This window comes from Dermacentor silvarum, chromosome 11 (genome assembly GCF_013339745.2).
Source record: "Dermacentor silvarum isolate Dsil-2018 chromosome 11, BIME_Dsil_1.4, whole genome shotgun sequence".
Lineage (NCBI taxonomy): Eukaryota > Metazoa > Arthropoda > Arachnida > Ixodida > Ixodidae > Dermacentor > Dermacentor silvarum.
This window is the reverse complement of record NC_051164.1, coordinates 102,311,564-102,325,952: the sequence shown is the minus strand read 5'-3', so window position 1 is coordinate 102,325,952 and position 14,389 is coordinate 102,311,564. Positions and strand designations below refer to the sequence as shown.

At 51.4% G+C, this 14,389-nt stretch overlaps 3 protein-coding genes across 5 annotated transcripts in view; 2 read left to right on the top strand and 1 right to left on the bottom strand.

Moving 5' to 3' along the window:
* Positions 1 to 14,389, bottom strand: part of LOC119433990 (uncharacterized) — a 165,286-nt gene that overhangs the window by 41,891 nt on the left and 109,006 nt on the right. The window lies entirely within an intron of this gene.
* The window catches only part of LOC119433986 (flavin-containing monooxygenase 5), a 50,130-nt gene that overhangs the window by 17,413 nt on the left and 18,328 nt on the right, over positions 1 to 14,389 (top strand). The gene's annotated exons all lie outside the window — the stretch shown is intronic.
* On the top strand, positions 6,445 to 9,741 carry LOC119433988 (flavin-containing monooxygenase 5). Its single transcript, XM_037701282.2, has 2 exons — positions 6,445 to 7,835; positions 8,441 to 9,741. Exons 1-2 carry the CDS (start codon positions 7,206 to 7,208, stop codon positions 9,131 to 9,133), a joined length of 1,323 nt encoding a protein of 440 aa, XP_037557210.1. The 5' UTR covers positions 6,445 to 7,205; the 3' UTR covers positions 9,134 to 9,741.

The following is a 14,389-nucleotide window of genomic DNA, read 5'->3' as shown; positions in this document are numbered from 1 at the left end:
ACGCGGTGCTCGTGCAACTTATCACATACGACGCTAGGTGTACTTTTTTTCTTGAAATCAATAAAAAATCCATCAATTGGTCAATAAGGGGTGCACTATGTATGATTGCTCATTCCATTACCAATCTGCATGAATATGCCCCGTTGTGACAGGAACAACAACAAACAAACAAACAAACAAACAAACAAACAAACAAACAAACAAACAAACAAACAAACAAACAAACAAACAAACAAACAAACTATAGCTTGTTGATCAATTCGCGCGGCTAGTACCACTTATCTGGCTGAAATAATACTAATCTCTCCAGCACGGTGTGTTGTTCATCAAGCATTGGTGCCATCAGCAATAAACTCCATTTTGTTTCGCAACTCTGATGTCAGCATTGCGGACTTTCAATAGTCAGGGAGACAAAAACATTAGCGGTCTTAGCGAATTGTATATAAGTAAATAATTAGTAACATTTTGACCAACACTACTGGAATGCACCGTAGCCCCAGTCGATCCACCTCAGTTTTAATTGGCTAGATGTTATAATTTCTGCAATCCAATTTGATTTGTATGCGTGCGTGCGTACGTGCGTGTGTGTGCGTGTGCGTGTCAAGTAGCCTAAATATGTCTGTGTTTGCTTTTACCAGTTAGGAATGCGTTCAGAATCAACGCACTCTGGCACTTAACGACATTGCTTAATTTATGGAGATACCAGCCAAACCACAAGTACAACCACCAAAATGCCATTTCAGGTTTTCTTCGGGAGAAAATCGGTGGAGGATGACTTAACGAAAAACAGAAAAACAAACAGAGGGACGATCGGAGGAGACCACAAAGAAAAAAAAAGGTTGAACAATTTAGACCAATGGCGCCGCTTAAGCCTTTAGGACTACTCGGAGTGGTTGACCGACTGACAGTAAGCGTTGCGTTTTGCCTGTCAGTCATCTAGGCCATTCCTCAACATCCTATTCGGTGGCAACTGCCGCCGGGCCTCGCATGTACAACTTTCGTGAACCGCAAGTCCTTTTTGTTATTGCCCTACCATCAATCGGCGGTTTTTTTTTGCGTGACGCTGTCGGTGGAGCCGACCGCGCGCAAATTATCGCTGTCGTAATGCGTCACAGAAGCTGGGCAGGTCGCGCTTACGCGCGCTTCGATTATAATTGACGTCAAACGTGTGTGCGACTGTAATTGACGTGCCGGTTCAGAACTGTGCGCGCTCTCGCCTTGACTGACACATTTGAAAGAGCTTTGGAAATGGGACGGCCGCGCGAACCGACGCCAGGTCATGCACCATCCACTTAAGTGTTGTTTCGCGGTTGGGCGCAGTTCACTTTTTTTTTTTCATTTATTGACACGAGTATATGCGTAGAGGCGTTGGCACCAGCTAGGGTACCGGCTGTTGAGAATAGTGAGAGTGCAGCATTATTATGTTCTGTTGCATATGTTTTGTTGTTGTTTAGTAACAGCACGTCGATGGGAAGGTAAAAGGCAACATTATAGAAGGCTACTCCAATGCGCAGTCGAGAAATACGCAAACATGGTCGGCAAGACACAAATATACGAAGTATAAAAAATAACTGTAAACAAGAGAAAAACAAACTAAACCGGTAAAACCGCCCCATATGTACACGCGTTAAGTAAGAGTCATTACGAGTGTCATTTTCAAGTAGTCCAGGCCACCTAGCGGCGTGACCATCCAAGCGAAAGAAAAGTAGTGCAGACATCAGACACTCAATTCACATAGAGCCAATAAACATCTACAATTCAAATCATATTATTCATACTGCTGTCTACCAGAAAATGCCGTAGCGCTGTCAAGGCACCCCTCTCTTTAGCAGGGCGTGGCCATAGGCCAATACTTTCGTTATGGAAAATTCGCGTCTGTCCAAGTCGATCAATTTACCTCGAAAATCTATTCGCTGTAGGGCATATTGCGGACAGAAAAAAATTAGGGGCAGCTTCACACTAGTGGTGCGAAGACTGGGCAAACAGCGAAGCTGCATGGCGACACCACCTATAGCTTTATCTCGGTTTGGCCAAGTTCTTGGGAGGTTATGCTTGGAGACTCGGCCACGTTTTGCGCAAGATTACCCCGGAATCATCGACAGCCCAAGGAGCAATGAGCGCTCGGTCAATAAAGTATCTGGACGCTCAAACGCTTTTGCTCGGTTTCGCGGGCTCGTAATTACGGATCTTCTGCGAATCGCCGACGTTTCGCCGCGGCTTCGGCGACGCGATAGTCGGGATCGGACCGAAGTCGTCTCACTCACTCTTGAGTAGCGGCGCGGTGGCTTTCGCGCCGCGTTTCCTCTTCTTCGGGAGTGACGCTCTTCTTCGGCCGTGTCACCTTCGCGGCGATGTGCTGGGCGCGAAGTGCATGTGCATGCCACCAACGTAAATTTAGACAATTCTATAAGCTCGCCGCTAAGCGTTAACAGTAAGATAGAAAGTTATTTTATTTCCCGTTTGAACAAGCCTATTATTAAGCTCCATTGTAAGGCTAAGCATGCCTGGGCAGCACCCTCAATAGAGGGTGTCTAAAAGATGGCGTCCTATGACGTGTTTCCGGCTTCCGAATCGCTTCCGGTGTATGTAGTCAGCGTCAGCAAAAGCATAACCTTGGAGTTCTGGCTCTGTTATCCAGAGAAAGACGTCACTGGGGCGTGGATTTGGACACCACCTATTTAGCAACAAGATAAACTATCCCTTTGCAAACGCGACAACGCGTGCTGAGTGTCGAAAGTTTTCCTGGAACTGTCGATTGGACCATCCGAGCGCGTGTACATAATAAATTCAACGTTTACTAGGACGCCGAAATTAAATTTCGCCCTCCCGTGATCCAAAAGAAGGGCCAACACCGTGTAACGACTCCTACAGAAGAATACACGTCCGCAATTCGTAAACATTGATCACCGTTCTTTGGCAACTTGCCACAAGACCTCATTCCACAATCTATACCTGGCCACTGAATACATCGTAGGAACTGAATGGCCTCGCCCGACGCAGGTATACCTGTTGCACTCACAAGTAAGAGCAGCGTGTTTTAAGCCTATTACACTGTACAAAACTGTAAATGAAGTTTGCCAGGCAACTTGGCTCATTTCTGCCTCGCATCTTATTATGACAGGGGAATTCTTCAAACTTCGGGGCCCTCGCTTTCACTTTAAGGGTTTCCGCTACCTTTCCTGCGTTTCAGACCTTTGCAACTTTTAGTTGTTTCTGCCACATCAGGAGGCACGTACGTCCCCGTGTACAAAAGAGGGGGAAACTATGTATGCATAAGAGATAATGTACTAGAAATTATGTACAAGATAGATTGGTGTTACAAAACTATGCACACTGTATACAGTTATGTCCCGCATTTCACAATCCAGGAGTGAGCCAGTGCGGTACAGATCGAAAGGGCAAAAGCTGAGGGTGCATGTGATCTGCTTCGGTGGTCTGGCATGGGAGTGCAATAGTGGACGCGGTCTTGGCGGTGGCCGAATAGCGAATCGGGTCGGGGTGACTCCGATGCAGCAGAAGGCACAAGAATGATGATGGTCGCACTGTGTGCAGCTATCGCAGGCTTCCAGTATGTAATCAGGCAATGAAGACCTCTTTGCTGAACGCAAAGATGAAATCGTCCCACATCTTCTTTGACGAACGGGTAGAGTTCTTAATTGGCGGAAGTCTACTTGGCTGCTTCTGTCCATGTACTCCTATCAATGCGCGTCTCGCGCTACGGACAATACAAACAGGCCACCACCGTGTGGGAGTAGGTCACGCGGCAGTATCCCACCGCTAGAACAAGCGACACAATTTGATCGGGCCTCGATGAACGGGTGACCGTACATTAACAACGACGAAATAGCAGCTTGGTGAAAGCTATCCAGCAAACAAAGTGAAGGCATCCACCGCGCGATGGCAATTAAAGATCAGACAATGACACGCGCAACCCCGAAGTGTTGCAACATGGCCGCCAGCGGATTGGTTAGCCCCGTCTAGAGTTACACGCGTGTACGCATAATTTGAAATTATCGGCAATTAGCTCCGTGGCTCGGCACCAGGGACGCAAGGTTATGCCCGCGACGTCCCACATCGAGGCGTTGGAACGCCGTCGAACAACTTTTACCCTGCCGGGTCGCACGGCGGTGGCTCCTGCGTCGTTCCGGTGGATGCTAATTATTTTCGCCCGCTTGGGCCTGACGTCCCACATCGAAGCTCCGGGAAGGTTTAGCACATGCCGGCAGCATATAACGTTGTATACGCTCGGTCTGTCAAGTTCACTGCAGTGCTGTCAAAGCTTGAACGAACTTGTGCCTACGTGTAGTCAGCACAAGGAAGAGAGGTAGTACCACTGCACACTTTAATCGCTCAAGTCGAAAACTTGAGGGTCGTGCACAGAACCGTACACAGCACAAGACTGCAACCGGGTCATGGCCTAATATCAAATTTCAAGGAAATGGTTTTGTCACACTGGGAGACACCTTAATGGAAACTCAAGTGGATGCAACCTTGTGACAGTTTATCCGAGACGCTTGCGCTTTCGAAACGTCACTTGGATCGCGAGACGCATGACGCACTGCGTTCATTTTGAATGGACGCCTCAAGTCGATTGCATTGTGCATTCAAAATAGCACCCGCACCCCCGTTTCTTTTTTTTTTTTTTTTTGCACACGCCCAACTACTGTGCTGCACGTTTATAAGGACGACTACTATAAAAGCAAGAAGGAGAGAGAGAGAGAGAGAGAGAGAGGGTGGAAGGAACGAGTCTTTCGTGAGCCGTCAATAGCCAAGTCACAAAAGGGTCGTCACGACGAAGGCGCCGCGTATACAAAGCGTGGCTGGCGATTACCTCCGCAGCTTGCTTACTCGCGGTACTTGTAATGGGAACACGAGACTTCATGCCACACTTGGCTTTGAATGAGTCAAGGCTGCTACGGATGAGTTAGCCGATCGCTGGCTTTCGCCTGCTTGTTGCATTGCAAATCGATATATTGGTGCCGTGGCGCTAGCGGCCAGGGTGTGGTTCTCGTAGACATTATTCGCAGAAAGACTGCCGACGTTCAGCAGAGAAGGAACGGCAGATTTCTGAACGAAGCTATTCGTATATGCTACTTGGAGTTTGACGCTGTTTCCTCCTTTGAAAATGGGGCGGAAGTTTCGTGAAAGCTATGCAGGGGTGCTGTACGGAGGAGCTTCGCACACGGGAAAGGCGTTTTGAGGCAGGAGTTACTTGGTCGCTATTAAAGTGTCCGGCACGTGTTTCTGTCGACAATATTACTCGGCATATCGGGAGAGAACAGTCACCCCCCCCCCCCCCCCCTTCCCCCAATATCTATTCAGCCCTGTCCCCCCGCAGCCCAGCGCCAATGGCCGCGTCGTTCATTTTCCAGATTTTCTACTTAGAAACAGGACAAGTGAAAAGAAGCACGGACGACCTTTATATGAGAAGCGGAATCAGGACGGCCATTCTTAAAGCGTGTCTAAGAAAGACAGCGTGACCATTGAGCGCAAAAGCAGCGCGAGGTTTTCTGAACTCAGTTCTGCGCATACGCTGACCGACGTAGAGTATTCGTGCGTATCCCGGAAAATGTGACAAAATATGCGAATAAATAAAAGGCAATGCTATGCCCCGTTTTGCATAAATGACAAAGGCGTGACAAAGGCCGATAACCAAATCAGCGACCTACATGTCCGTGACGTCATCGGCATATTCAATCGTGGCAGCAAAGGAGAAGCCACTTTCTAGGGAACGACCGCAACGTTTCTTGAACTAAGTTACTACGTACAAATGCTTCTGGAAGATTGATCATTGTTAGATTTCTCGAGAGAGATACAAAAAGAAAGTTATGGAAACTTCATGCGTGTAGTCATCGAAACTTCTCGCATTTGCGCATTTTGATGTTTGAAGTGCGATTCATTAAATGAGTGCCTCAGCAAAGGGTGCATCAATCAACAGAACCAGCACACTTTCTTCTTTTTTTCTCCCAAACACATTCCACCAGCGTCAAAGGGTCGCAACCGGTGGTGTTCAACTGGCTGTGACGTTCTTGCCGGTTGATCTCTTCCTGGAGAACGAACGACGGGGACGGAAAGCAAGTGACCATTAAAAAAATATATAGAAAAAACATGTAGGGATACATCTCAAGGTCAACTAGAAGATGAGGCTGCTAGCGTTGCGAATCGGTTCCAGTGGCATCAATTCCCGAGTGGATGCAGATTCCGCCCGTTCGCCGAATATATTTCGACGAAACTACTCCGTCATGGCGCCTCGGAGCTGCTCTGCGCGTGAAAAAAACATGAGGCGAATTGCAACGAGCTTCCTCCATGTGAAACCTATAGCCGCGACTCCGAGGAGAGGCAACGAAAAAAAGAAAAAAAGAAAATAGGCTTACTACACGAGACAACAGGCAAACAAGGAAAGGAAGAAGAAGGGATGCGCTCTTCTTTTTCTTGTCTGCGACGCTCCCGCTCGTTCAAGCTTTGCGACAGAACGCGGGGATTATAACTGCAGTGTCTGCGAAACCACCTTTCCCCGTCATGTGTGGGCGCGATTCGCAGACTCACCTACTCTGCTGCGGGTCGCCGATTCCTGTGCGCTGCCACTGTTGCATCTCAGCTCGACGACAAACGAGACGTCCAAAGTGTTCTTCGGCAAGAGTCCGTACAGAAGCGGTGGCAGTTAGATAAAAACTGTAACGAAAAGCTTTTGCATCGGTTTCTCGTGGAATCGTTTACGTTACGTGTTCCGTCGTCTTACGGCTCTCCGTCGAAGACACTCACACAGCAAGGTGCTTAGCTATTGGCAGTTCAGTATTATACTTGCCGAAGCCCAGGACCTGAAAGGCCGGTCGACAAGTTTCGTGTGGACGAGTGCAATACATTTACCATCGTCTGCGAGCAGGCCATCAAAGAAGACTGTTTGCGACGCCTTGACAACAACACTTGTGGCTCATTGAGTTGGCATTCCCATGCCTTGAAGGGTGTATTAGGCCTGCCGCCAGGTTTCTTGTGATACACTTGCTATCGTCCTTCTGTGGCTGTACGATCCCTTCAAAGAACCGGTGGTATAATCGATGCACTGAAATCTAGAGTCACGGAAAAGCTCCTTCGCTAGCGACTTCGTTAAGTTTGTCACTTTCGTGCAGTAGGCCGTTGCCTTCATATTAGGGACGTCACAGTTCCATGTTCCCAAAACTAGCTTCCTAGGCCTGTCGTCAGGCGCGATGGCTCGCCAGGGTTCTGCGATCAGGGTCGCAGTCATCGGAGCCGGATGCTCGGGCGTCACCGCCGTCAAGGCATGCCTCGAAGAGAACCTCGACGTCGTGTGCTTCGAAGCGGCCTCGAACTCCGGCGGTCTGTGGTGGTACCGCGACGAAGAACACGAGGAGCTCTTAGACGCCGGCACAGTGATGCGGTTCACGGTCTGCAATACCAGCAAGGAGATGTGCGTCTACAGTGACTTCCCGCCCAACAAGGACTGGCCGATCTTCCTGGGCCACAAGAAAATGCTCCAGTACATTCGGGACTATGCGGACCACTTCAGGGTGACGCCTCGGATCCGTTTCAGGCACAAGGTGGTCGACCTGAGCGAAGACCTGACGCTGAGAGTGCGCAATTTGGAGACAGGTGAGGAGTTCGAGGAGAGCTTCGACAGGGTGATGATCTGCACGGGACACCACGCGATACCGTCGGTGCCAGTGATTCCGGGAAGGAGCAAGTTCAAGGGCCGGGTACTGCACTCGAGAGAATACAAGTACACCGATGACAGCATTCGTGGAAAGAGGGTAGTGATCGTCGGGTTCGGAAACTCGGCAGTCGACATCGCCGTTGACATGGCCGACGTTGCTGAGGTGGTAAGGAACCTTTGAATTAATCTGTAGGGATAACTGTAGGCTGCATGGAGGTCATGTACCCATGCATTCATAGCCATGTAATAGTCATAGCCATGTAGCCAGAGTTTTTCAGCAGGCTGTCACAAAATTCCTCTTTAAGGGTGAGTGTAATTTTGAAGTAAGTGAGCCAAATAACTAGAACATAGGCAGACACGACTGTCATGCAGAGAGCTGCATAATATAATTCCATGCTTTCTTACTTAAACAAAATGTAATACCCAATTACCATTATTATTATTATACTCCCTTAATCGATGCCAGAACAGCAGTGTCAGTGCGATCAAGCTTTGTCAAGTTCATAAATGTTCATTTGCGTTGCCAGTCGCTTGAGTTACAGAATTTTCGATGGCAAAATTTTTGTTCACAACAATTTCGAAGTTAATTACGAGCACTATACTGTTATGGCGACGAGACTGCTGCTTGCGATGGTCATATTACAGCGCACTAGGCACCACTCAAATACAGCTAAAATTTGCCCTTTGCCGATCACTGCCCTATATATCATCGTCACGTCAGAGTTTTTCACGAGACGCTGACAAATAACGAATGCTATTTATTCCTGGCAGGTCTTTCTCAGCATAAGAAGAGCCAACTGGGTCGTACCACGTCACCATGGTGGCGTTCCCATCGACGTCGTCTTCTCGAAACAGCTGTACATGTTCATGTACGAGTACTTACCGATAAGATTAAGCTCGTGGTTCATGCAGCGAACCGCAAACGATGCCTTCGACCACAAGGCCCTGGGCCTCGAGCCGCAGCACCAGCTTCTGGCTCAATACGCGGTCATCAACAGCGCTTTGCCGGAGAAGGTGCTGAACGGACAAGTCAAGTTTCGCGGTGAGATCGAAGCCTTCACGGAGCATGGCGTCATCATGGACAGCGCCGAGGAGCCCGCGGACGTGGTGATCTTCGCCACGGGTTACAAGAACGACGTACCTTTCGCCTCGAGCGTGCTTCGTCGAGACAAGAACTTTCCCTTGCTCTATCACCGAATATTTCCGCCCGAATACCCTCGCGTCGCATTCATCGGGTTCGTTGACGTCAACGCATGCATGCTGATGATTTCCGAGATGCAGTCCCGCTACGCCGTCCAGGTCTTCACAGACAAGCTCATCGCTGCCTACGTCGAACACCATGCTCGCCGAACTCGTGATGAGGATGAAGGACGCCCGGAGATTCTTCGTGCCTTCGCCTCGTCACGCGATGATGGTCGACCAGGCCACCTACATTGGGGACCTTGCGAGCACGATAGGCGTTAGGCCTAACTTCCGTCGCATGCTGTACACTGACCCGTGGCTGTTCTTCGCCGCGGTCCGCGCTCCCACGCTTAACTACAAGTACCGCCTCGAAGGCCCGCATGCCTGGCCAGGAGCGAGAGACGCCATATTGGGGTACCAGACCCGGATGAAGGCGCCACTCAAGCCACCCGCAACGCTGCCTCGCTCTGATCGGAAGCGCCTACAAATCACCCTCGTCACGGTTGTGCTCCTTATTGTGGTGCTCTGTCTGGCCGTCATGCTCACTTCTGAGTTCCCGCTGTTTAGCGCAATCATCTGGTGCACAGGCGCACTGGTGCTTTAGGGTCAGTCAATGAACTCAACACATTTGCAGTCAGGCTGGATGTATTGGATTGCTGCTTGTGATAATCCTTAGGTTATTGAATTTGTTCCACCACGAGACGTTAATGGCCTTGTAGTGGTGTGCATGGTTAACTGCGTTACAGCTACTGTATTCGTAAAAGGTATCTAGGACACTTCGCGGATTACCAGAGCTACCTAGCCGAATGGTGGAGGCAGTGCTCTCAGATGCGATGGACGCCACAATCGATTTTTTAAATAAGTTAGCGCGTTGGCTTGTGTTGTGGCAAAAAAAAATATAGTAAAAGGAAAAATCATGTCAACAGCCAATAACGTCGTTTGGATGCAATTAAGAAAGCGGCAACGATGTGGTCCTTGGTTTCATAGATTTGGATAGGTTGTGATGTGTGCCAGTGATGAAGTTATGCGAGATTGACGACATCAACGGAAATACAATAGAAGCCCCAGAACGAGGCCGTCTCTCAACTTTACTCACGCGACACACAAAAGGCCTGGAAACCTTTGACAAGGAGTGTACTTGTGTGAACTGTGGCCAGAGAGAAACGTCTGCTGATTACGATCTGTTGCAATAGGAGCGACGTGTGCAGTTATATATTTTATCTTTGTGTACTTTCTTAAGTGCCGTTGTTGTTTCACAGGCTCGTTGACTTTCATATGCTTCCAAAGTGTTGGAATGGGGGTAACCGATTTGCAACGCTGACTCTGTACGGGGAGGCTATTGAATGCTGTCTAATAAAATCCGGCAGTGCCATGAAATGGCTTCTGTGAATTTACCTTGAAGTGACACAAAAAAATTCACGAGTGGTGACAGCAGTCGCCCCAACGAATGGCACAGAATGGTATGGCGTCGGATTTCATACACCTATGTACAAATAATGTGATCGCTGGTATAGTTATAACCACTTTCCCCAAATATTTACATTCCCTCAATTATTGAACCAGTTTATCGTCCCATCGCCTACTACAATTAAGTAAGTAAAACTGCATAGGATATTTCGGGCGTCTGCAGGAAGCGAGACAATGAATTTGCCGACAGTGGTACAAGATATTGCGGTAGCAATTACATGGGCACTCCAGGCGAATTTTTGCCATCCTCGTAGCCGTGATGTTGCGTACGAAGTACAAGTGCCATAAGATCACACCCCGCACGCCATTTGCTGGCGCTGTGAGGGAAAGTGTGCGTGAGTGATCCGAGCAAGGTGGTGGCTTGATGCGCACAGTCTTCCCGCGCGTGCATAGTTGGAGGTATAACACGATTACGCCTGCGCTAAGAGAGGTGAGCGCGCGTCTTATCCCCTAGCGTTCCAATGTGCCGTAGCTCTGTCTGCGAGGGAAATCATGCGAGGGTGATTGGAGAACGATGGTGACTTGACGCGCGCGGTCTTCCCGCGCGTCCGAAGTTGGAGGTAACGCGATTAAGCGTGCGCTAAGAGACGTGAGCGCGCGTCTTATCCCCTAGCGTGCCAATGTGCCCTAGCGCAGTCTGCGAGGGTGATTTGAGAAGGATGGTGGCTTGATGCGCGCAATCTTCCCGCGCGTCCAAAGTTGGAGGTAACGCGATTAAGCGTGCGCTAAGAGACGTGAGCGCGCGTCTTATCCCCTAGCGTGCCAATATGCCCTAGCGCAGTCTGCGAGGGTGATTCGAGAAGGATGGTGGCTTGATGCGCGCAATCTTCCCGCGCGTCCAAAGTTGGAGGTAACGCGATTAAGCGTGCGCTAAGAGACGTGAGCGCGCGTCTTATCCCCTAGCGTGCCAATGTGCCCTAGCGCAGTCTGCGAGGGTGATTCGAGAAGGATGGTGGCTTGATGCGCGCAATCTTCCCGCGCGTCCAAAGTTGGAGGTAACGCGATTAAGCGTGCGCTAAGAGACGTGAGCGCGCGTCTTATCCCCTAGCGTGCCAATGTGCCCTAGCGCAGTCTGCGAGGGTGATTCGAGAAGGATGGTGGCTTGATGCGCGCAATCTTCCCGCGCGTCCAAAGTTGGAGGTAACGCGATTAAGCGTGCGCTAAGAGACGTGAGCGCGCGTCTTATCCCCTAGCGTGCCAATGTGCCCTAGCGCAGTCTGCGAGGGTGATTCGAGAAGGATGGTGGCTTGATGCGCGCAATCTTCCCGCGCGTCCAAAGTTGGAGGTAACGCGATTAAGCGTGCGCTAAGAGACGTGAGCGCGCGTCTTATCCCCTAGCGTGCCAATATGCCCTAGCGCAGTCTGCGAGGGTGATTCGAGAAGGATGGTGGCTTGATGCGCGCAATCTTCCCGCGCGTCCAAAGTTGGAGGTAACGCGATTAAGCGTGCGCTAAGAGACGTGAGCGCGCGTCTTATCCCCTAGCGTGCCAATGTGCCCTAGCGCAGTCTGCGAGGGTGATTCGAGAAGGATGGTGGCTTGATGCGCGCAATCTTCCCGCGCGTCCAAAGTTGGAGGTAACGCGATTAAGCGTGCGCTAAGAGACGTGAGCGCGCGTCTTATCCCCTAGCGTGCCAATGTGCCCTAGCGCAGTCTGCGAGGGTGATTCGAGAAGGATGGTGGCTTGATGCGCGCAATCTTCCCGCGCGTCCAAAGTTGGAGGTAACGCGATTAAGCGTGCGCTAAGAGACGTGAGCGCGCGTCTTATCCCCTAGCGTGCCAATGTGCCCTAGCGCAGTCTGCGAGGGTGATTCGAGAAGGATGGTGGCTTGATGCGCGCAATCTTCCCGCGCGTCCAAAGTTGGAGGTGACGCGATTAAGCGTGCGCTAAGAGAGGTGAGTGCGCGTCTTATCCCCAAGCGTGCCAATGTGCCCTAGCGCAGTCTGCGAGGGTGATTCGAGAAGGATGGTGGCTTGATGCGCGCAATCTTCCCGCGCGTCCAAAGTTGGAGGTAACGCGATTAAGCGTGCGCTAAGAGAGGTGAGCGCGCGTCTCATCCCCTAGCGTGCCAATGTGCCCTAGCGCAGTCTGCGAGGGTGATTCGAGAAGGATGGTGGCTCGATGCGCGCAATCTTCCCGCGCGTCCAAAGTTGGAGGTAACGCGATTAAGCGTGCGCTAAGAGACGTGAGTGCGCGTCTTATCCCCTAGCGTGCCAATGTGCCCTAGCGCAGTCTGCGAGGGTGATTCGAGAAGGATGGTGGCTTGATGCGCGCAATCTTCCCGCGCGTCCAAAGTTGGAGGTAACGCGATTAAGCGTGCGCTAAGAGACGTGAGCGCGCGTCTTATCCCCTAGCGTGCCAATGTGCCCTAGCGCAGTCTGCGAGGGTGATTCGAGAAGGATGGTGGCTCGATGCGCGCAATCTTCCCGCGCGTCCAAAGTTGGAGGTAACGCGATTAAGCGTGCGCTAAGAGACGTGAGCGCGCGTCTTATCCCCTAGCGTGCCAATGTGCCCTAGCGCAGTCTGCGAGGGTGATTCGAGAAGGATGGTGGCTCGATGCGCGCAATCTTCCCGCGCGTCCAAAGATTGGAGGTAACGCGATTAAGCGTGCGCTAAGAGACGTGAGCGCGCGTCTTATCCCCAAGCGTGCCAATGTGCCCTAGCGCAGTCTGCGAGGGTGATTCGAGAAGGATGGTGGCTCGATGCGCGCAATCTTCCCGCGCGTCCAAAGATGGAGGTAACGCGATTAAGCGTGCGCTAAGAGACGTGAGCGCGCGTCTTATCCCCTAGCGTGCCAATGTGCCCTAGCGCAGTCTGCGAGGGTGATTCGAGAAGGATGGTGGCTTGATGCGCGCAATCTTCCCGCGCGTCCAAAGTTGGAGGTAACGCGATTAAGCGTGCGCTAAGAGACGTGAGCGCGCGTCTTATCCCCTAGCGTGCCAATGTGCCCTAGCGCAGTCTGCGAGGGTGATTCGAGAAGGATGGTGGCTTGATGCGCGCAATCTTCCCGCGCGTCCAAAGTTGGAGGTAACGCGATTAAGCGTGCGCTAAGAGACGGTGAGCGCGCGTCTTATCCCCTAGCGTGCCAATGTGCCCTAGCGCAGTCTGCGAGGGTGATTCGAGAAGGATGGTGGCTTGATGCGCGCAATCTTCCCGCGCGTCCAAAGTTGGAGGTAACGCGATTAAGCGTGCGCTAAGAGACGTGAGCGCGCGTCTTATCCCCTAGCGTGCCAATATGCCCTAGCGCAGTCTGCGAGGGTGATTCGAGAAGGATGGTGGCTTGATGCGCGCAATCTTCCCGCGCGTCCAAACTTGGAGGTAACGCGATTAAGCGTGCGCTAAGAGAGGTGAGCGCGCGTCTCATCCCCTAGCGTGCCAATGTGCCCTAGCGCAGTCTGCGAGGGTGATTCGAGAAGGATGGTGGCTTGATGCGCGCAATCTTCCCGCGCGTCCAAAGTTGGAGGTAACGCGATTAAGCGTGCGCTAAGAGACGGTGAGCGCGCGTCTTATCCCCAAGCGTGCCAATGTGCCCTAGCGCAGTCTGCGAGGGTGATTCGAGAAGGATGGTGGCTCGATGCGCGCAATCTTCCCGCGCGTCCAAAGTTGGAGGTAACGCGATTAAGCGTGCGCTAAGAGAGGTGAGCGCGCGTCTCATCCCCTAGCGTGCCAATGTGCCCTAGCGCAGTCTGCGAGGGTGATTCGAGAAGGATGGTGGCTTGATGCGCGCAATCTTCCCGCGCGTCCAAAGTTGGAGGTAACGCGATTAAGCGTGCGCTAAGAGACGGTGAGCGCGCGTCTCATCCCCTAGCGTGCCAATGTGCCCTAGCGCAGTCTGCGAGGGTGATTCGAGAAGGATGGTGGCTTGATGCGCGCAATCTTCCCGCGCGTCCAAAGATGGAGGTAACGCGATTAAGCGTGCGCTAAGAGACGTGAGCGCGCGTCTCATCCCCTAGCGTGCCAATGTGCCCTAGCGCAGTCTGCGAGGGTGATTCGAGAAGGATGGTGGCTTGATGCGCGCAAGTCTTCCCGCGCGTCCAAACTTGGAGGTAACGCGATTAAGCGTGCGCTAAGA